This window comes from Cervus elaphus, chromosome 21 (genome assembly GCF_910594005.1).
Source record: "Cervus elaphus chromosome 21, mCerEla1.1, whole genome shotgun sequence".
Lineage (NCBI taxonomy): Eukaryota > Metazoa > Chordata > Mammalia > Artiodactyla > Cervidae > Cervus > Cervus elaphus.
In genome coordinates, this window is record NC_057835.1 from 75461906 (window position 1) to 75483705 (window position 21800).

The 21800-nt window shown below is 35.7% G+C and overlaps 1 protein-coding gene across 1 annotated transcript in view; it reads left to right on the top strand.

Annotated features, from left to right (window-relative positions):
• The window catches only part of MMP16 (matrix metallopeptidase 16), a 378595-nt gene extending 361858 nt beyond the window's left edge, over positions 1-16737 (top strand). Inside the window, exons 9-10 of the mRNA XM_043879324.1 lie at positions 8227-8342; positions 15189-16737. Coding sequence (XP_043735259.1) covers positions 8227-8342; positions 15189-15523 — 451 coding nt within the window. The 3' untranslated portion in view covers positions 15524-16737. The remainder of the gene's footprint in view (positions 1-8226; positions 8343-15188) is intronic.
• Positions 16738-21800: the final 5063 nt, after the last annotated feature.

A 21800-nucleotide genomic window follows, 5' to 3' on the forward strand; every position in this document is an offset into this window, starting at 1 on the left:
TACAGTAGCCACTTGGCATGCTAGTTTTACCCCTGCCCACTTGTTGACAGATATTACATATAAAATCAAAGTTGAAGGCTAAAATTTTATTATTTTAAATTAGCAATAGGTTAAAAATAAAGATGAAAAATCAAGTTTTAGTTGCACTATTACTAGTTGTATCAAAGTGTGACATTCATAAGTAAACTTCATTGGTAGGTAGAACGTAAGTATGTCATTTTACAAGTAGTTAAAGCACCACAACTCACAAACACACATTGAAAACAACAGGTTCTAACGACCAACTAGTTAGTATTGAATTTGCCTTATAATCTTAACATAATGTAACCCTATAAAATGTCTCCAACTACTTGAGAAAAGTAAAGATATAAACCTTGTTTATTTTGCACTTTGTAATATTTGATAGCAAGTGGTTTGAAACGTTGAGCTTTATCTGTGAACAAAAAGATTCTATCGTTTGCATTCATGGATAAAAATGTGTAGTTTTACATTTATTTGTTATGAACTTTTTATGCATTAAATTTGCATATATTTCTATAGCAAAATATTCATAGATTTTAATTCACTATCGAGAAGCTAAAGTTTTGCTAGATGTTTCTTACTAAATCACAGGTTCATCAAAAAAACTCTATCATAGCAGAAGATATTACTTATCACAAAAAGTTATGACTTTCAGCGAGATAGAAATGTGGTTAGAGTGTGAAAAGAGAAGAATGAAGAAATTGACTGCCATAGCATGGTGACTGCTAATGGAAATAAGTCAGTGGACTTACAGCAAACTGTAAATTAATGACCCGCACGGCTGTTAGAGAGTAATTCTTCAGCTGCTTTTAATTGCTTGAATGTACTCTTTTAGGACTATGCTCAAAAGCGAATGGTGTTGCTTTCCACCCCCCACCCCCAGAAAGGGGTAGAAACAAAAGGTTGAAAAGAGACCCTGGAGAAGTTAACTTCTCCAGGACAGAACATGAAAGCTTAGCTTTCATATTACAGTTTTAATGAGCATTTCAGAGATGACAATTAAAGCTGTGGTTTTACTATCAGTTAGCCTTACTTATAAAAATGTTTCCATTCTAAAAACTTAGTACTTCTTCAAAAAGTTGTTTAGAAGTTAAATGTTGGCTGTCTCAAGTCAGTGAAATCAATGAATGTTAGACACCAAATTTATAATAAAGATTATAGTAAATTAGAAAAGGAGTTTTAGTTAATTTATGTCCTACTTGACAAGGTGCATGCAGAATATATAAAACATATAGAAATACTTTGATTTTAAGTTCTGCCTAAGTAACTGCTTTTATAGATTTTGAAAATATTTAAAGCAAGATCCCAATTAATTTTCATGTGTGTGATTTTATATGAGTTCATTTGTCATAGATGTTTTATAAGAAGACTACTTCATATTTGTATATTTAATTCCAAAGTCACAACATTTATTAATATATTCTTTCTAGATTATAAGTAGATGGAAAAGACATTAAACTAACTCAAATGTAAAAAACAATCCAGTTGTCACTTTTATATGAAAATTTAGTGTATTTCTTCATTATAGACATTATTTATTTACAATACTTATTACTTTTAACATTTTATGTATTTCCCATGTATATTTTGAGAGAAAATGTATTGAAACTTCATTTATCCTTACTTATTTCTTCCTCTTATTTTATTGACATTTTCCTGTTTAAAATATGTATTAGCAGACTTCTATTTCTCTAAGTATAAGATCAGAAAATAATTTTAGAGCTTACCTAGTCTAGGTGTAAAAACCTCATCACTTTACTCCTTTAGTCGTGTCCGGCTCTGTGCGGCCCCGTGGACTATACAGTCCATGGAATCCTCCAGGCCAGAATACTGGAGTGGGGAGCCTTTCCCTTCTCCAGGGGATCTTCCCAACCCAGGGATTGAACCCCAGTCTCCCACATTGCAAGTGGATTCTTTAGCAGCTGAGCACCTGGGAAGCCCCAGTTGATTTAAAGGGTCAGGAAAATACTGTACTAGGTACAGGAGTAATATATAAGGCAGTAGGGACTGATGGATGCTGCGGTGAGCTGCAAACCACACATATCTAGAAGAGCATTCAAAATCAGAAAAGATTCTGTAATCTGCTAGACAAACAAAGCACACCTTTAAATTAGCTTTGGTCTAAGCACTGCCATATGTCGGCCCTGTATCTAATTCACTTCCTACCAAAGTCTAGACAGACTCAGTTACATCCCACGGGCATGAATCCTCTGTACCTGACCACCCGTGGTGACAGAGTAAATATGAGACAGCCCATTCCATTCTCAATAGCTCTAATTCCTGCTTTCTTAAGATTTCTTACTTGTCTTGGCACATCCCTCACTCATTTATTTAACACATATTTTGAGCACATACTATTGACATGTGCTGGGTAATAAAGAGGTAGTAGGAAAGAAGATGACAAGGCTTCGGCCCCTATTGTCTTTAGACTCTATTAGGGATATTGTTATAAAGAGAGAAGAAAAAAATGACCGTGATATTTTAACATTGAGAAATGCTCCAAAGAAATAAAATCAGGTGCTGGTGTGGTTTCATGGGTTTCATGTGAGTTTCATGGGTGGTAAAGAGTGATGGGGAGATGAGTGTGTAAGTCAAGAAAGGCCTAAATTGTGAAGGATTGCATTGATGCAGGGACTCAAGAGGGGAGAAATTTCAGTCACATGAAATTATTCAGGCCAGTGTAGTGTAGGCACATGAAATAGCAGTGCAAAAGCAATAATGTTCAAATCAGAAAAAAGCATTGTTGCGAAAGCATAGTGGGTCAGTGGTTGACGAGGTCCCATAGGTGGGTAAGGACCAGATTATGAGGCGTGTTAAGTACAACAGAAAGGCGTTGGAGGGTTTTCAGCAGGAAAGTACATGTTGTGATGTGTATTCAACATCATCATTAGGACTTCTGTATGACTAATGGGCTTCAAATGTGGAAGCAAGGAAGTTCTTGGTAGGCTGTTGAAGGAGTACAGGTTGGCACGATGGTAGCAGGGTGCATGGAGCAAAGAGTAGAGCATATGTTTTCTATGTACTCATAGCAAGTTGTTCTTAAGGCTTGGATTTTAGAGGTGAGAAGAACACGTCAACATCTAGATTTATCACTGGAATTGAATAGATTGTGCCATTTCTGAAGATGGAACATATAAGGGAAGGGATATTGGGGAAAGGGGGTCAAGAGTTTGAAATGCTCGCTTTTGGTAAGTAGATACCTGTTTACACACAATTGGAGAAATCAAGGAAGTAGTTGGATATCTGAGTTCCCAAGGAAAGATGGGGTGGAGGCACAGATCTGAGAGTAATTGACATATAAATTGCATTGCATGTAGGGGCCCACATGAAATCTCCTAAGTGCAGAAGTGTAGGTGAAATGATGGTTCCTTAAACAGATCTGTAAATTCAGATTAGAAAGTCCAGTTTCACTGTTTCACATACAGCATGGAGCTCAGTTCTCCAGACTCCTACTTGCTCTTTTCTTAATATACTATACATTGATACTTGGATACATTTTGATCTTCATAACATTTAGCTCTAAAATCCTGTCATCCTAAGTCATCTCATAGCATCTTCTCACAAATATATCCAAGACTCTATTACTATACTTTATTCTAGGATGAACCATTGAGGATTTTAAGACATGTTCAAACAAAGAAGACAAAACTTAGATCTATTTTGGTTTATTTTATTATCATTACCATCAGTAATCAAAGAAAACACACCTATTTCTTGTAGCTTAAGTTATGTGTTTATGAAGTGATTCCTTTTTGTGTTTTTAAAATTATCCAGCAGAGTAAAAATTGCTATTTTGATTATTTTCCATTTTTAATAATGCTTCTGAAGAAAGAAGTTTTGTATGATTATTTGGGCGTGAAAAAAAGTGGCCCTTGGTTTTTTGATAACAGAGGGAAAGACGTCCTGGCTCTGAAGTTAAAAAAAAAAAATGAGACAAAGTGGATAAAGAAATAACCAGGTCATGTGAAATCAACCTTTTTGTTCAGTTTGAGTTCAGTATCCAGAAACATTAAAGTATATCATTTCAGAATATTCTGTACTATTTATTTGTTCACACAGAGGAATTTAAGAAATTACTGTATCTTCTTACATGGACAACTGTTTTCTCTTATGATTATGACTCATAATCAGTCTGAAAATGATGAATAAATCCCATTTCTATTCACAATTTATTTTAGAAGATTGATTTACAATGTGTTTCTCAAAGAACCAGCAATTTAAAGTCATAATTCTACTGCAAAGATTGTAGATGTGTTAGAAGAAAAAGCTATAATATTTATTTACAATAGCTTTCCAAAACTTTTCCATTATAATGTCTAAGTTTTAAACCCCTCCAATATATTTACATAATGTTCCATCTGAATACATTAATATTCTTCTCAATGGACCTGTAAGTTTATTTTTCAGGAGAAAAAAAATCAGCAGATTGAACTTTTTTGTTCATGTTGAAATATGTTACATATGTTGGAAATTCAAATGCAAATCTCATAAGCCTCAGCTTTTTTACAAAGTAGCTGAATGTAATGTCTTTATATAATAATATAATGGACTGAGTAATATTATGGTTGAATATAATTAGATGAATTTAATCACATTTAAGTTTACTGAGTATGTATCAAAGCTGACAGAGCAGATAACCTGAGGGTCCAAGCCACCTATGAGTTTTTCAAAAACTGTGAAATGAAATTATAGTTTTGCATTATCAGCTAGCAAAAAGAGGGGGAAATTGCTTTTATCCTAACAAATTCATATCAGGATTATGTTCCTATGAAGGAGTACAATGAAATCCACATCCCATTAGTATTTTCTTAAACTATGATCCCTGTAAATTTTATGTGCCTTGCATATCAGTGATCAAAAAATGGTAGGTAAATATATCTGTGAGTGAATAGAGTGAGGGATAAAGAAAAATTATATGGACACAATGAACATTATGAATTTCAATGAGGGCCCTAAGAGGGTCAGATGGCATGGAGATTAATGTAAGAACGCTATGTCAAGGGAAACGCTAGTAGTAATGTGGTAGAAAATTGTACTAAGCTATGAGTCAAAAAGCATCTGAGTTTCAACTCTGTAACATTCAAGAAAAGCAAATATGATTAAGACATTACCTTTGAATAATATGATACCCAAGACTTTATTATTGACTGAATTGAGTGACCATATATACTAAATCTATGGTTAGGACATCAGCATAAGCACATTTTAATCTGTAATAGAAAAGATTGGTGATGGATTTTGGTGAAATAAGATTAAAATTATGTATATCTACAAAATGCTACATGAAGAATAGGTCCTGTAAATGAACATTGTTGTAACTAAACCTTGGAGAATAAACATGGTTTCTGAGTATGTAGGAATCTTCCTTAAATCATGTATGGAATGTGGTCCCATTGTCACTAGGATGTAAAATTACTCCTTGGTTAGGAAAATTTTAAAATTTGCTTTAAGTTATGGTTTATGCTAACTAAAAATTTCACTTATTGTAAGTTACATCATTATTTAATCTATCATTGAGGAAAAAACTGCCAAGTATACTTTGACGTAGCATTGAGATGTGAAACATAACACAGATGCAAAGTGTGGAAATATATGTATCTTAGAATCCGTGAAATAAGGTATTTGATGATTTCTCTGCAAAAACTTTTCTTTATGGTCAACTCAGGAACTAGTTAGTATATATGACTATTGTAAATATCATTGAAATATTTACTTGAGAGAAAAGATCTGGAGATTTTGAGTGCAATCTCAACCTCCTTAAACATGCTATATTCATCACAGTGTGTTCTGTGATGAAATATTCAAAAATAACTTAAATCTGCCGTTTCCATGGAAAAAAATGTGAATGAAAATGCAGTTTAGTTTTGGTAGAACTTCACACTCCCCAATTGTCTTCTTCAACAAGATAGGCCCAGCTACCATGAATGATTTCAGCTCAGTGTTTCTCCCCGAAGTCTTTCCTGACCTCTCTATCAGATCTGCCCTCATCTTCTATGTGATAAGAATCTATGACAAACACCTGCACCATGTGTTTCCCTTTTTGGATAAAATCTGCCTTGTGGCTTATTTATGGGGATACATCCTGAAACAATCTATTTCTACTTTCTCTGTGAACACTGAAGCTGGAGGTAGCACTAATATTCTGCATGTTACTTATCTAAGGTATCTAGGAATCTGTAGCAAAACATTCTTTACAAGAGCCCACAGTCCTATAGATAAAGGATTCCCCATAGACCTGAAACAGGAGCATGTCCAGAAAAGACTGGATATTTTTTTCTTTTTCTGGTTTGAACCAAGTACCCAATCTCAATATAAATGCAAATCTTTTGGTGTAACGCTCCCTTTAGCATGTACTACGACATGTCTAGTGATGGCAGCAGAGGGAGAAAATGTTATCAAACATATTTGGTATGTGTAGAGGAAAGAGTAGAAACTTTTGAAATCAAACGGAATGAGTTTTAAGTCTACATATCATTCATTGTCCTCCAAGAATTCTCCTCTCAAATGGGGTCAATGACAACTCTTTCCTGAGTTTATTGTGATTAAATAATTTAATGCACAGAGCATTTTATGCCTGCTCTAAAATAGGCAATATCACTGTGAACTCCCAATGGTTTCACTCCAGTTTTGTCAATCCTTTTGAATATTATAGATACAACATATTTGAGTCTTAGAGCATATATAAAAAAAGGAGTAATCCAAAGTAGAGATGTTCACAGTTTGTTCCTTAGATATCCAGCAGGTCTGTGAAAGTGGCTCAGTGACCCCCCTGTGAAGGGATGAGCGTCTGCGGGTTCTGACACTTGGCAGCTTTGCTTTTATCTGCTTATCTTTCTACACACCAAGGGCTCTACTCGAGACTTGCCCTAAAGTCTATATGCATATACCTTCTGCCTCATCAACAACTCTGCTTTGCTAAGAGGCATCTGACTTTAGCACACCTAAAACCAAACTCATGATTCCTCAAACCACCCTCACTTACCTTTCCACACTTCCTTATCTCACTGAATTGTTGCTCTGGATGTTCAGGCCCCAAATTCTGGAGTCATGCTCAACTTTGTCGCCTCACATCCTGCATTCATTGCATTCGTAAGCGCTCGGGGCTGCTCCTTCCAAGCAGTCTCCCAGCCCCGTGAATTACTGTCAGCTCTGCGCACGCACTGTGGCTCAAGGATTACTGAGACGGCGTCACACCTGGCCTCCGTGCTGCTGCTTCACCCCTTCACTCTGCTTCACTCGCAGCTGCAGTGTGTTCCCCTCGGAAACAAGCCCTATCTTAAAGCTCCTCTGCTCACCATCTACATTGGCTTCGCATCTCTCTTAGAGGAAGACCACAGGTTTTGCCAGAGCGTCAGGGTCCGTCTAATCAGAGGCGCCTGTTCCCACTCTGAGCTCGTCCCCCCTTGCTAAGCCGATCCCAGTCACCCCAGCCTCGCTGGACGCTCAGGCCCTCCAGGCTTGTGCCTGCCATGGAAACTTCTGGTAACGACTTACCCTGTCCGGAATGGTGTACTCTCCCAAACCACACATGTTGCTTCTTACATCTTTCTGCTGTCCGCTCAAAATATCAGCTTATCAAGGAGGACCTCTCAATCTAGTGATTTTAAATGACTGGTACATATTCCTAGATAACTTGTTCTGCTTTATGTTCTTAAATAGATCTTCCCAGCTCTTATGATACTATGCATTTATTGATAAATTTTCTTTTTCCTGTAATCCCTACATATCCTAAAATACGAAAGAACTGAGGCATGTCTGTTGTGTTAAGGTTGTGTCTCTAGCACCTACAATAATACTAGAAACATAGTCGGTGTTCAAAAAATATTTGTTAAATAAATGAGTGGGTAAAGGAATCAAAACTATGCTTATTTCAAAAGAAGTATTCTGCTGCCTTAGTTTTAAAAATCATGGAAATCTCTGATTTCTACATTGGTTGGTGATGCCCTTTTGAATTGTAATGATGCTTAGCTAGTGTTAAAATTAATTTTAGCAGACCATAAATATACAATAACATACCCGTTTTTAACATACTCAGAAAAGGAAACAATAATTTGTGTCCACTGTCTTTGCATGACTTGAATCAGTTCTGTAACTCTCTAACAGGGATACAAGTAGTATACAGAAAGGATTTAATGGATGTTATTATGTGTATACATAATCGTCTTTCCTATGCATCTGTTGTTGTTGTTTATTTATCCTTTTTAGGTATTGGAGATATAGTGAAGAAATGAAGACCATGGATCCTGGCTATCCCAAACCAATCACAGTCTGGAAAGGTATCCCTGAATCTCCTCAGGGAGCCTTTGTTCACAAAGAAAATGGTATGCAACACATGCATTATGTATTTCATGAGTTTGCTGAGTAAATGAATAATTTATCCTACTCGTTCACTGTGTTAAAAGATTAGAAAGTGCCATACAAGGGCTATATCACATTTATATAAACTTCACTTCCTAACTTTGTATTTAATATAATGCTCAAGATGTTCTTTAGCCTCAACCTATTTTAGTTTATTAAAAAGAGTATTTTAAAAAACTGAAGTGTTAATACCTTTGAAGTAACCTCACCTATTTTCTACTAAAATTCACGTAAAGATAGTAATAACAGACATATGTGGGACAGGAAGTGATCACAAGAAATGTTTTAAATGTGGGCAGAGTCACAAAGACACCTAGTAATACAGCATGTTGAGGGTTATAATTTTTCATGTATACCTTTAGCTAATTGATACTCCTGTATCTGTTGGTCGAGTTTGAACGTTTCTCTCCTCATTCAGAGATTAGTATGAATGAACCATGATAATTATTCAAAATAAGACTATTCATAATATTCCAGGAAAAGGAAAGTGACATCAAACTGAAATATAGAGGGAAAAAAAAAAAAAAACATATCTTCTCAAATGGTTTATAATAGGAACAAGAAAAAAATACATTATGGGGGTACTAAATAGCATGAAAAGTCTATAACCTATATGTAACGATAACCAAATAAACATCACTTGCAAGAGCAAAATTAAATGCATCTGGGGGAGGAGAAACCAGAAAAATTTAAGGAAGAAACTGCTGCTGCTGCTAAGTCACTTCAGTCGTGTCCGACTCCGTGTGATCCTGTAGATGGCAGCCCACCAGGCTCCCCCATCCCTGGGATTCTCCAGGCAAGGAAGAAACAGGGGGGTATAAAAAAAATCAACGCCATCCGCTGAAAACAGTGACTGACCATCAACAAATTGCCAGAGTATAAATTAGCTTTATGCTGAATGTACATTGCAGGACCTGAGACCCAGGATGATGCCAGTCAGAACAGTCAGACACAAACTGTGTTTGATCATCGCTATATGCAATCTATACTACATTCTGTGTGATGATGTCCCACACGTAAAACACTAGGCAGAGGCTCAGTCAGAAAGAACCCTGAAGCCTGACCATATAGCACTGACTGGAATTGCAGTGCGTCGTGTACTCTACTGGTTCAGAGAATCAAAGGACCAAGTTAAATACAGCCTGCATGTGACAAAAGCAAAAGCCCACAGGAGGACAGACTGAGCTGAAACATGTCTGTTTAAGATAAAAAGGAAACCATTAAGAAAATAATGGAAGTCACATAAAGGAAGTCACATAAAGGAATAAAGTCACATAAAGAAAATAAAGGAAGTCACCATGCAATCAAATTGGAGGCTGTAAAATCATATCAATAATATGGCAAAAAAAATTTGACAATCTATGCAAATACAAAGGACAAAGAAGTGAACAAATTTGAAAGATGATCACATGGAAGGCAGAAAACTGAGATCATGCCCCCAAAATTATAGCTGTCACCAGGAATCTAGTAGAGAAAGGAGACTTCTTGAGGTTAAAGAGGGTTGTTTCAAACCAGATAAAACTGACTCCAGCTAACATTTACAGAATCCCTAGCACTACTCTAGTCTGCCCTCAATAAGTCATCACACACTACACAGAAATACATGCAAAGAAAATTATACCCAGATCTTACCAGTGATTAAGCATAGCAAGCTTGATAATAGTTTCTAAAATTTCTTCCCTTTATTAATATTCTAAAATGAGTATAACTTTTATAATAAATATAACTTTAATAATTATTTCAAAAGATTGAAAAAGTGCACATAGTCTTAACTCCTAGCATATTAACTGTTTTTATTTTCCCTGTTTCTATTCACAAGGCCACTAAAACCTGAAATTTGATACAGGTTCTCCGGGAATAAACCATAATTGTATAAAAATAACAAAGAAATATTCTTGCTGAATCTTGCCCCATGGTTTTTCACATTCTTGTCCATCTGAAAATAACATTTGTTTAAGATAAATGGTTTTTTTACATTCAGAGTTTCATGTTTTCTTTCCACATAGCAAAGAATAACTTTGTAAAATACTGGCAAAAAAGCAAAGCATGTTGGAAAATCAGTGCTTCCAAATGACGAAAACTACAGGTGAAACTCCAACACATCTATGTCTTCTGTACCTTACCGAGTCCAGCCCTCCCTCTAATATCCTTAAACACTGAGCTCACTTTTGATCTTTTAGGAATGCTTGCGTATTCTTTTTGGTACACTCACCCTTGCACTCAAAATCTCACATTACAGCCATCAGTTTATATGCCCATCTGTTATCACCTCTAGTGTAAATTCCTCAAGTGCAGTTGCGCAGTAACCATTCAATAAATGTTGAAATTAATTTGACCCCTTTTATTACTCTACACATTCATCCCGTAAAGTGAAGGGAATCTCCTATTTGTTTGAAACTCTTGTTCTGTAGGGTAGCAATATTAATCAGTCTGGAAGGTCTTAGCCTAGAGAGTTGACCAATAGCAAATTCTCCAAGTTTAATTCTCTACTCAAATCTCATACTTGTGCTCTTTAACCTTGAACTCAAATTTTACACAACTTCTTCCCTGTTTGTTATAGAAGAGAGCAAGCTCAAATTATTGAGTAAGCACATTCATATTTATATTTAGACTTGAAGTAATTCCCTACAAGGGTAACATACGCTTGACAGTCATAAAATCAGAGATGATACAGTAATGAAATGTTTTCTCTAATTCTTCACCCTTCCACCAAGGTAGGAATTTCTTCCTAGGGATCATCTCCTCATGGTAGTTTTCAAAGGAAAAAAAAAATCCCCAAAAGGTTAATCTTGAGCTGTAGATTTTTGAAGTATATTTTCATATTAAGGTGGAGTATGCCCTCCTTTAATACCAATGCCTATTGATAGTAATTCTGCCACCTTGACCAATGGAATGTGAATATGTGGTGCTGTTTACCGAGTTCCCACCATCTTTCAATTGTGCTACATAAATTAGTTATCTAACTTCATTGCCCAACACAAATACCTCCTTGCCTCATTTATAATTACTTATAAAAGAGAAAACCAACATCAGCTAGTTTAAGTACTTACTCATGAGCATGAAATTGGTAGTATATGTCTAAGGGTTGAAACTAGAACATTCTAGCCTCACTGAGTTGCTCTAATACACTCTTTCCAAAGAGGAAAAGCTAAACCATCTTCTCCTGCATTTTATTTATCATTAAGGTAATTTACAGTCTGTCATGTCAGGCTAAATTTTTCATTTTGTCATATTTGATATACCTTAGGTTTTCTTAGAATGTAGCTTCCTAAGCCATCAGCATCCCAATTTTCACCTGTAACTATTCTTAGTTTAATAATTTTCTTATTTTCCACTTTATTTTTAGCCCGCCCCTGAAAATAGCTACAATAATCCAAAGGATATTTGACTTATGAAAAATATAGTGAAATTACTTCTTGCTTTTGACTGTTTTAAGCAATGGCATGATTTTTTTTATCATTTAATAAAATTATAGTGAATAATCACTGCAATTACCCACCTTCAAATCTCAAATTGCTGTCAAGCCCCACCTCCTAGGTATTTTATATTCACTCCTTATAAAATGCAATTTTAAGGTTAATACAAAATTCTACTGTTAACACTGTTTCATTTTGTTTACTGATAACAGCTCCACTTTTAGCCTATTAAAAGTTTTGACTTGATTCTGTTGGTTTATTAATTCTCTAACCCATTCTCACTCTCTGTTAAAATCTGTGAGTGGGATTCAAGCAAACATTTTCACAAGATTCAGTTAATTATTCACATTTATTAAACATTAAGTATCCTCTTACTAATAAATATATGAGTGGAAAACAGAGAGAACACATAGGTACTGCCATGCAGGATCATCTATGAAGTTGTAACAAGACAGCCGTGGCAGACCGTCTCTCCTTACATTTTAGGATTAAGCAATAGAACAGTCACCAGTGAAAACCAATCACATACAGGAGAAAAAAAGCTCATCAAGTAATTCATTACAACCTCACTGACTTCTTTCTCAGAATTTCTCAAAAGTGATAATTCAGGTAAGAATTCATCTCAAATTTCTACTCTTAGTAAGCATATCTACAAGATTATAACATCAAAGTTACTCACAAAAGAAGAAAAAATGAGTACATAAATTTTCTTCAACCCACTGACATTTCTTAAAGGGTAAAAAAGAAACAAATCATTGAATGAGATGAATTTTTCAGGATCAAGGCTGGACAGATTTCTATTATTCTGCTGATGAGACTTCTTGTCTTTGATAAGTGTATTCAGTTCAGTTCAGTTCAGTCACTCAATCATGTCCGACTCTTTGCAACCCCATGAATCTCAGCACGCCAGGCCTCCCTGTCCATCACAAACTCATGCCCATCGAGTCGGTGATGCCATCCAGCCATCTCATCCTCTGTTGTCCCCTTCTCCTCCTGCCCCCAATCCCTCCCAGCATCAGGGTCTTTTCCAGTGAGTCAACTCTTTGCATGAGGTGGCCAAAGTACTGGAGTTTCAGCTTCAGCATCAGTCCTTCCAATGAACACCCAGGACTTATCTCCTTCAGGATGGACTGGTGGGATCTCCTTGCAGTCCAAGGGACTCTCATTGATAAGTGTATTAGCAAACTACAATTCTACTGTATATGGAGTGTGTTAATAGTGTAAAATTTGACCTGCAGACCAAATGATAAATATGAAAATACAGACTTCTGAATTTTTATATGACACCCAGCAGTTTTCATAGTAATTAGCTTTGACTAAAAATTAAAGATAAGGACACTTTCAGCTGTTGGTTTCCGATTTACAAATGTAAGAAGTTTGTTCACCTGTTTTGAATGTCTGTTTAATTCTAGATCAATGCTATTATTCAACTATGATCATCGAAGGTACTGTTATTTGGCAGGCCCTCAACATTTCTTTATCCAGGTTTTTGAGTAATTACATTGGCTTTCATTAACATGATCAAATACCAGCTCCCTGCAGAAAAATTTGAATCTACATACACCAGTTTTCACTTGGCAACTTGTTCTGATTACAAAACTGCCCTTCAAATCTAAAAGCAGCAGCCAATTTTCATGGCATTGAACAGAATGATTTCTAGAGTGAAGTGACCTGAAGTGACGATCAATCCTAGCTGAAATTTTTTGAACAGATGTCAGAGGTTTTGTTGTTGTTGTTGTTGTCGTTATTTTAGGAGTGAGATCTATCACAACCTGTGATGTTGAACCAAGCAGTATTCCTTAAAAGATGGAAATCTGTAAGGGACCTAGTCTTAGAAAAATCATCAAGATTCAGGCTCTAAAGCTACACCAAGATTTAAATCCTTTTTCCGGCAGTATTGGGCATATCATTTTATCTCTGAGCTTCAGTATTTTTGCCTGAAAAATACAGGGATCCCCTGGAGAAGGAAATGGCGACCCACTCTAGTACTCTTGCCTAGAAAATTCCATGGATGGAGGAGCCTGGTGGGCTACAGTCCATGGGGTCGCAAAGAGTCGGACACGACTGAGTGACTTCACTTCACTTCACTTCACTTAATTCTACCTGACAGAGTGTTTATGAGGATTAAAAGATGTCATTTACTAAGTATCTGACTCAATGATTCTTCCATAGTAAGTGATTATTAATATAAGAAAAAACTCTCGTTAGTGATTATTAACTCAGAAAGGAGGCATACTATTCAAAATTAGATAGCTCCCAAAATATAGTTTTTAAGTGATTATAACATTAAAACCTTTCTTTTTAGTTTGTTGAATTTTATCTTAAAGCAAGAATTAAAGTGAAGTCACAAAGAAACTTGACATGAAGAAACTATGGACAGAAAGAAAAACCTGGACTTGTTCCCGGGAAAAACAGCAAAAGTTAAGAGAAAAGTCCTAAGAAAAACACATATATTTATAGTTTAACTGTCATAAGTTTACAAGTCTGTTATCTGCATCCATAATATTTTGGAACACAAATTATATGTGTTGCTAAGTTATCTGAGCCTTCTACATCCTACCACCTCCTCCTCCATGAAATATAGGTTAGCTGGAAGTTTTAAAGAGAGAATTATAGATTTATTTATACTCTATTAATCCTTTGCTCTAAAAGGATTAATAATGGCTTTTGAAGTTCTGTAAAATATAACTAGATGATAAAAATTTAACCTAGTCTATAGTAAAGTTAAATAACAAGGCCAAAAGGAGAGACAAAATGGGCATGACCTAGAGCTGAAAGTGAGATTACTGCACAAAATACAATAAATATCTATTTAATTATTAAAATTCCTAGCAGACCAAGGAAATCATGTCCAGTTTCATGATTTATGTTTTCTTCTGATTTCTTTCCCAAATGACAAAACAAACTTGTTTCTTAAGAGGAGTACAACTATTCCCAATCTTAAGATGATTAGAAATTTCCCTTGAACTATTTTACAGAGACACTTCCTTTTAATGTATTATGCAATGTCCTCAATAGCTGCATTAGGGCTAACAGGGCTTCTGTTTATAAGGCTGTCTGAGTATCGTTTAATACAGGTTGGTATGCTCACACTAATGTGTAATTCTGCACCAGCAATTCTGTAAGCTAGCAGCAGAGTCTGTGTGTATAGCATGGGCTGTTAACAACTCTGTATAAATAGTATTTCTTTCTCCCTGTTGAGCCATCACTAGGCATTTGCGGGCCCAGTTTCTGGACCGCAACAGCCAGATCCATATCAACAGACAGCTGAGCTGGGAATAGGGTTGTCTTCCTATAAAAACGGAGTGGCCTTAACATACATCTTTTAAGTAGCCTGTTTATTTAAATTTCTACAGATAAGTGATTCCTGTGTGTGTGTTTCCCCTCATCCAGGCTTTACCTATTTCTACAAAGGAAAGGAGTACTGGAAATTCAACAACCAGATACTCAAGGTAGAACCTGGATACCCCAGATCCATCCTCAAGGATTTTATGGGCTGTGATGGACCAGCAGACAGAGAGAAGGAAGGACACAGCCCGCCAGATGATGTAGACATTGTCATCAAACTGGACAACACAGCCAGCACTGTGAAAGCCATAGCTATCGTCATCCCCTGCATCTTGGCCTTATGCCTCCTTGTCTTGGTTTACACTGTGTTCCAGTTCAAGAGGAAAGGAACGCCCCGCCACATACTGTACTGTAAACGCTCTATGCAAGAGTGGGTGTGAGGGAGGGTTTTTTCCCTTTCTTTCTTTTCTAGGAGTTTGTGGTAACTTGAGATTCAAGACAAGAGCTGTTATGCGGTTTCCTAGCTAGGAGCAGGCTTGTGGCAGCCTGGTTCGGGCTGACCTTTCAAACCCAGAGGGTTGCTGGCCCCGCGCGTGAGTGGAAATCACTCATGGGGAAGCTTCCGTGATGGACAGTATCTGCTGGTCTTCAGTCCTTTGTCTGTCTCTGTCCTTCGGTTCTAGGCCTTTCCTCTGCACGCTCAATGCCCAGTTCATTTCCAGGATTACCTAAAGAGGAAACAGAAGAAAAGGTTCTTCTTAAAGGTTTCTAATATTATGTTTTGTTTTGTTTTGTTTTTCTGACGTCTGAGCCCATTTCTGGGGGGAGAAAAGCAAAATGGAAAACCCACGCATTTTTGCTTCATAGCAAGGAAAAAGAAAAGGCTAAACAAAAAAAAAAAAACCCACCATTGAACTTTCAGGAAAGTGTGAAGACCCAAAACAGCTTCGTCTCCAAAGAAGATAGCTCTCTGACTGCTATGGGTAGTCTCCTATGCTTCATTTTTGCCAGGGAGACCTGGGATACACACGCAGGACTTAGACTGTTGGGACAGCCATTTTCCAACAAACAAGGGGCCAAAATATCTGCAATATAGTAACAGCCTTAATACGACATCCATTTTTCGTTTTATACAGCTGTTCTCAGCTATGTCTTCAATGTTTCATCACATTTATATTCACAGCTACATTCAGATGGAACCTTTTGATTGTGTTGAAGTGTTTCCAAGCCCCTTCCTGCCACCTCACCCCGACATCATTGTGATAATCTCCCCGACTTGTACCAGGCCATTGCCCCAGGCCTTCCATGGGTCTGTCAGGAATAGTCATTGTAAGGGGAGCTAGAAGCAGGATGTCCTTAAAGTGGTTTAAAGTGACAGTCATTTTCTAAGGGTATGTGATGCTAGTACTATATTGGTGTAACCCTTTGAGAACTATCAAATCAGCTTTCAGAGTCTTAGGATCTGGTAAATTATAGAAGTGGGCAATGGTAAAAAACAGGCATAGGTTCAAGGAGTTCAGGTTTTTAAAACAGATATCCTATAGCCCCATGTAATTTTAGGTGATTTACAGTACTACATAAATGCATTTATAACAAACAGAAATGATGTTACTTGCCAAACATTTTCTGGCAAATAAAAAGGTATTTTATTAAATATCTTGTAAGAGTGAAATTTTATTTGAACAACTGATTATAACAGCCTGTCTTTTTTGTTGTCTTTGTCGTTGTTGTTAGACACACTGAATTTCTGTTTTAAAATCCATTGCATGAAAAATCAGTTTTGCCAGGGAACATGCCGTTAGCATTGCCATCTTATGAATGAATTAGAATGATGACTCTGAGATTGCATGAATATACTCCAGTGTATTAGCTATTGCATGTTAACCATAGTTCTCAAAGGGTTAGTGTGGCTTCTGGCATTTAGCCATCCATTTGATCGCTGACAGAGCCGAGACCACCAAAGCATCTCACTGTTGAGTGTAATTTGTCCTAACAGCAGTGTTGTCGTTTTCATGTGACCTGCAGAGCAGGTTTGTATCAATATTTTTTTCCTAGAGAAAAGTCAGCAACTGACAGACCTCTTAATTGATTATTTTAGGAGCTGCTTCTTGCAGTGAAAGGCTTTACAGCCACTGGGCTGTGAACTTATTAGAGATGGTCAGAAGGAATGCACCCCATGAGTCAGACATTGGCTTTGTGTGAAAGCCAGCTTTTGAGGGGATTAGCTTTTGAAACAATGAACAGCTTGCCTTGAACTTGATTACTGATCTGTTGACTGTCATTAACAACAACTTAAACATTATCTTCTGTGAAAATTTTCCTTGAAGAGTCCTGTTCTATGTCTTTGCCCTTTGACCTTTAACTTGCAAACTGGCACAAACTGAAGGAAATTTGGTCTTGCTTCTCCACTGGAGTGTTAATTGACCTCTAAAATCCTAATAAGCATGAGCTGTTTCCTTAGAGAGAAAAGGCGCGTTGATGGTGGATCCGCAGATGGACACGTTGCTCTTTACATGCACACTTTAAAAATGCCCTAAAGGTAGAAGTGACTTTTAATTTTCCTTTAACATAATTTCAAGTCTAAATTCATCATTTTAGTACAAATATAAAACTATGGGGTTAAAAAAAAAAACAAAAACCCAAACTACTTGAATGGCCAGTGTGGCTTTTATATAAAGCAGGAATTTTATACTAGTGAAAATTTCTTACTCATTTACTAATGATACACATTTCCAGATGATTTTAATGAGTGTAGGTATATATTCTTATTTGGAAATGGATAGTTTGGCTGCCTTGAATTTGTATTTATACTCAACATAGCATGAAAATTAGAATGCCTTTCAGTTAAACTACATGTTTATAATTCGGTTGGGAAAAATATTTTGTAATCGTTGATGGCATGTTGCAAAGCCTTGCAGACTGTTATTTCTTACAACCTAAATGTAAAATGAGACTAGGAGAAAAGAATAGTTTAAAGGAAGAAGAATTGCTAATGACTTTACAGCAAAAGATTATGCAACAGCAGACTGTATTTTGATGAGATTCTAATGGAGATTATATATGTGAGGGCCAAGGAAGCAAGGGGAGAGACCAGCATGAGCCTTGTAGCTTTACTTTAGTGCTTCCATTCTAGAGGACGCTGGTGTTATAAGGTCAGTCACTGTTACTGAGCTTGGAGGAAGGACCATATACATAAGCTCATTTATATGATATTTGCTTGTGGGCGGGTTTAATGTTTTTCGGACCTTGATGCCAAGAAAAAAAAAATGACTGGAAATTGTATTTTGCTAAAGACTGAAATGAGGAACTATGTCATTTGAGGACATATGTAAATCATTGAGGAATTCCATCAACCTGCATTGAAAATTGATTTTTTTTTTTCCCTCTAAAATGAGAAAGACACTAAAGAAGCAATCTTTGGCCTCTTTACTCATTTGTCACAATATCCTGATTCATTGTAAGACTATGAATATATAAGGGCTAGAAAATAACCATAGCATTAAGAGAAAGACTCTATCATTATGCTTGCATTCTGGAAACATCATGGAAAAGTGTTGGGTCATATTTCTTTTCAAAATGAAATGAGACTTATGTGATAAGAAAAGGCATATATAGCTAATCTCGTTATTAGAACTTTGAATTTTCAGGCCGTGAGATTACAAGAGATAAGAAAACATTAAGTACGGCATAATCACAAACATTGGGATTCTATTTGCTTATTGTACACCAGGCACTTTGTATGGTTGCTAACTCCTCTTTCACTTGGGGTTTGGAGAAAATGTCAATCCTAATGGAACAGTGGAAGGGAGAGTGAGTAATTGGTCTAGCACACTGATTCAAAACCAATGTGAATAATAAAAACAGTTTAGTATCAATAGAGGTATACACCCAGCAAATATTTTTCAACATTCTATCACTGATAATATGGAAATTTCAGACCTAGGGTTTCCTAAGTTGAAATGAAAACACATTCACAATCGCAAAAAAGAATTCTCTTCTGTTTCATTATTTCTCATTACTTTAAATACAAATGTAAACTAAGTAATGTTTTTACATAAATTAACTATAGAGTTTACAATTTTAGCCAAATATTATTTTTCTATATATTATTACCTGGACTGAATGAAATATTAAGATAGCCAATCAGTCTGTATTCTCTATAAAGCAGTAAAACCACATCAGACATGTGGAGGTGGTTGTGAATTTAGCTATTGACCTGTTTTAGAACAAAGTTGTCTTTGACATGGCACCAGAACAGGTGATTACGGATGCTTTTTACAATCACAAAGATAATGTGGATAAGTTAGAGACCATCATATGATACTAGCAAAGACAAATTCTGTTACAAATCAGAGGGCAAGGCTTTTCTGAGTCAGATTGTAATAAATTACTAAGTAATACTTTACAAAATAATTACTAAGTAATAAAGGATAGAGACTGATTTACTGAAATGAGAAAATTTTACTTCTAATATTCAAATTGCTTTTAATCTTTTTCTATTGGCATATAATTTGTCATATATGATATACTTGTTTTTATTCACTTTCTGTGGGTGATTTAAAAAAACAGTGTGGTGGATAAGAACATTGCCCAACTTCACTAACAACTCCAATACCTGGGTGATGTGTATATACTGGATCCTAGGGATAGTAATAGAATGCTTTTCATTTCTACATATAGGCTGGTGTCTCTAGGATGCTACAAATACACATCCATGCTTTGTGGATCTCATAGTAGAATATGCAGTGTGTCCGTATTGACTAAAACTCAATGTGCTACCTGAAGAGAAATGGATATTATAATCAAATAGACTGAAAATAATCTTTTAACACAAAAGTCATGAAAATAATCTTTTTTTTTAAGTTTTGGAATTATTTCCAGAAACTAATAAAGCAGTGATTTATGATTGTATTGAATCTGTGAGACTATAACGTATACTGAGAAAAGCTTGTAGCTGGTGGTGAAATCTTTTTCAACAAACATAGCAGAGAATTCATTTAACTTTTGATTTCTCTCAAGAACACATTTCAAAATATCAGATGTTAAACCAGAACATACTCTCTAAACCCAAAACGTTGAATTCAGATGATGAGCCATTACAAATAGCGGTGAGTCTAGTCTTATGATATCACAAAAGATTTCATGTCAATAGAATCTAACCATTACATTGCATCTCACACACCTTCATGATTTATTTATTTATGATGTGACTTATGATCACAGTTTATAACTGCCAGAGCATATGTATCTATGTTACAGAGTCTATGTTGCCTAGTAGAGAACCATAGCTTCGTCAAAGAAGTTATATTTAAAAAGTTAGAGCTTCCTAAAGAGAAGAAAAACTTCATAATAAAGAATGCAGCAACCAGGCATTGCACCGCACTATAAATATAAACGCTAAATTTCTTAATATAGAAGTGAAAGAAGAGGAAAAACAAGTTTTTGTAAAATATACAAAACATCCTACCACATTCTTTAATACAACTGGAAATTTTACTTTAGCCAGTGTAAAAATAGTAGAACCATGCAACTTCAAGCTCTTCACAGAAGTGATGAGCATGTGATATTATCAATGTATATAATTAGACATTGGTTATTAGCTGTTACCCTGCATAAACACATCTGGTACTCATGCATTGCCTTCTAGGCTAAAAATGTCAATGTTAGATGTTCAGTAAACTCAATTGGAAAGATCTATATAATATTAGAATTTCCTAAGAAAAGCCATGTCCCTAGGATAGAAATTTACCTCGATAATCATATAACACAAAACACTTGGCACAGTAGCAAAGGAGTTGCCTTAGTGTTCTTGTCTCATCTGATTGTAAGCGTTGTCTTTCATGTTCTACTCACATCATTTTTCATTTGTTTCCTTTGGTGTAATTTTGAAATGATTCTGATATATTTCAGGTCAAATTAATAACACCCAGTTGCAAATATCTCTTCCAACATTTTATACATATATCTACTTTGAAATTTAAACCAATAGTATATAAAGCCTAAGAATGAACATTGATTTGACAAATTCAGAGAAATGGGGTGTAAAACAGGTGTAATATTGCAAAATTTCTGTCAATTTTCTGGTATAATACTGAAGTATCAGCCTTCAATTTCTAAACACAGTTGTGAGCTTATAACTGGGTGTGACATGTATTATTTTTTAGAACAAAGCTAATTCTTTACATGAAGTAAAGATATAAGATCATGAGTGTTGTAGTGCAGTCCCTCAGGCACTTGTAACTAAAGCTCTTTAAAGAAAATGAAGGTGTAACCAGTAATTCATGTTTAGTCCATAAGTATAAAAAGGTACATATTCTGAAGTTTTATGAAGATAATTCTGAAGATTTATGAAGACTCTATGCTTTTTCATTTTAAAGAGCAGCAGGTCTTAAAATGTGTCTTACTAGCTTTGGACTGGGAATAATGTTCAGGTTTGCACGAGTCCTTTACATTCAAGAGCACACTGGACGGTATAGGACAAACACATCATAAACTAGAATGTTCTGCTGACGCACGTAACTCTGCCATGTCCTCTGCTATAGAACTGGATCTATGTGCCCTTAAGAAGGGAGAAGAAAATCAGTTAAATATAAATATGGAAATATGATAATTGTATTATGTTAGATCATGTAGCTTCAGAGCAAGATGTTATTTACTCTCATTTCGTATAGAAAAACTAGAAGGAGAGAATGGCAAACATGAATGAAATAATTCACT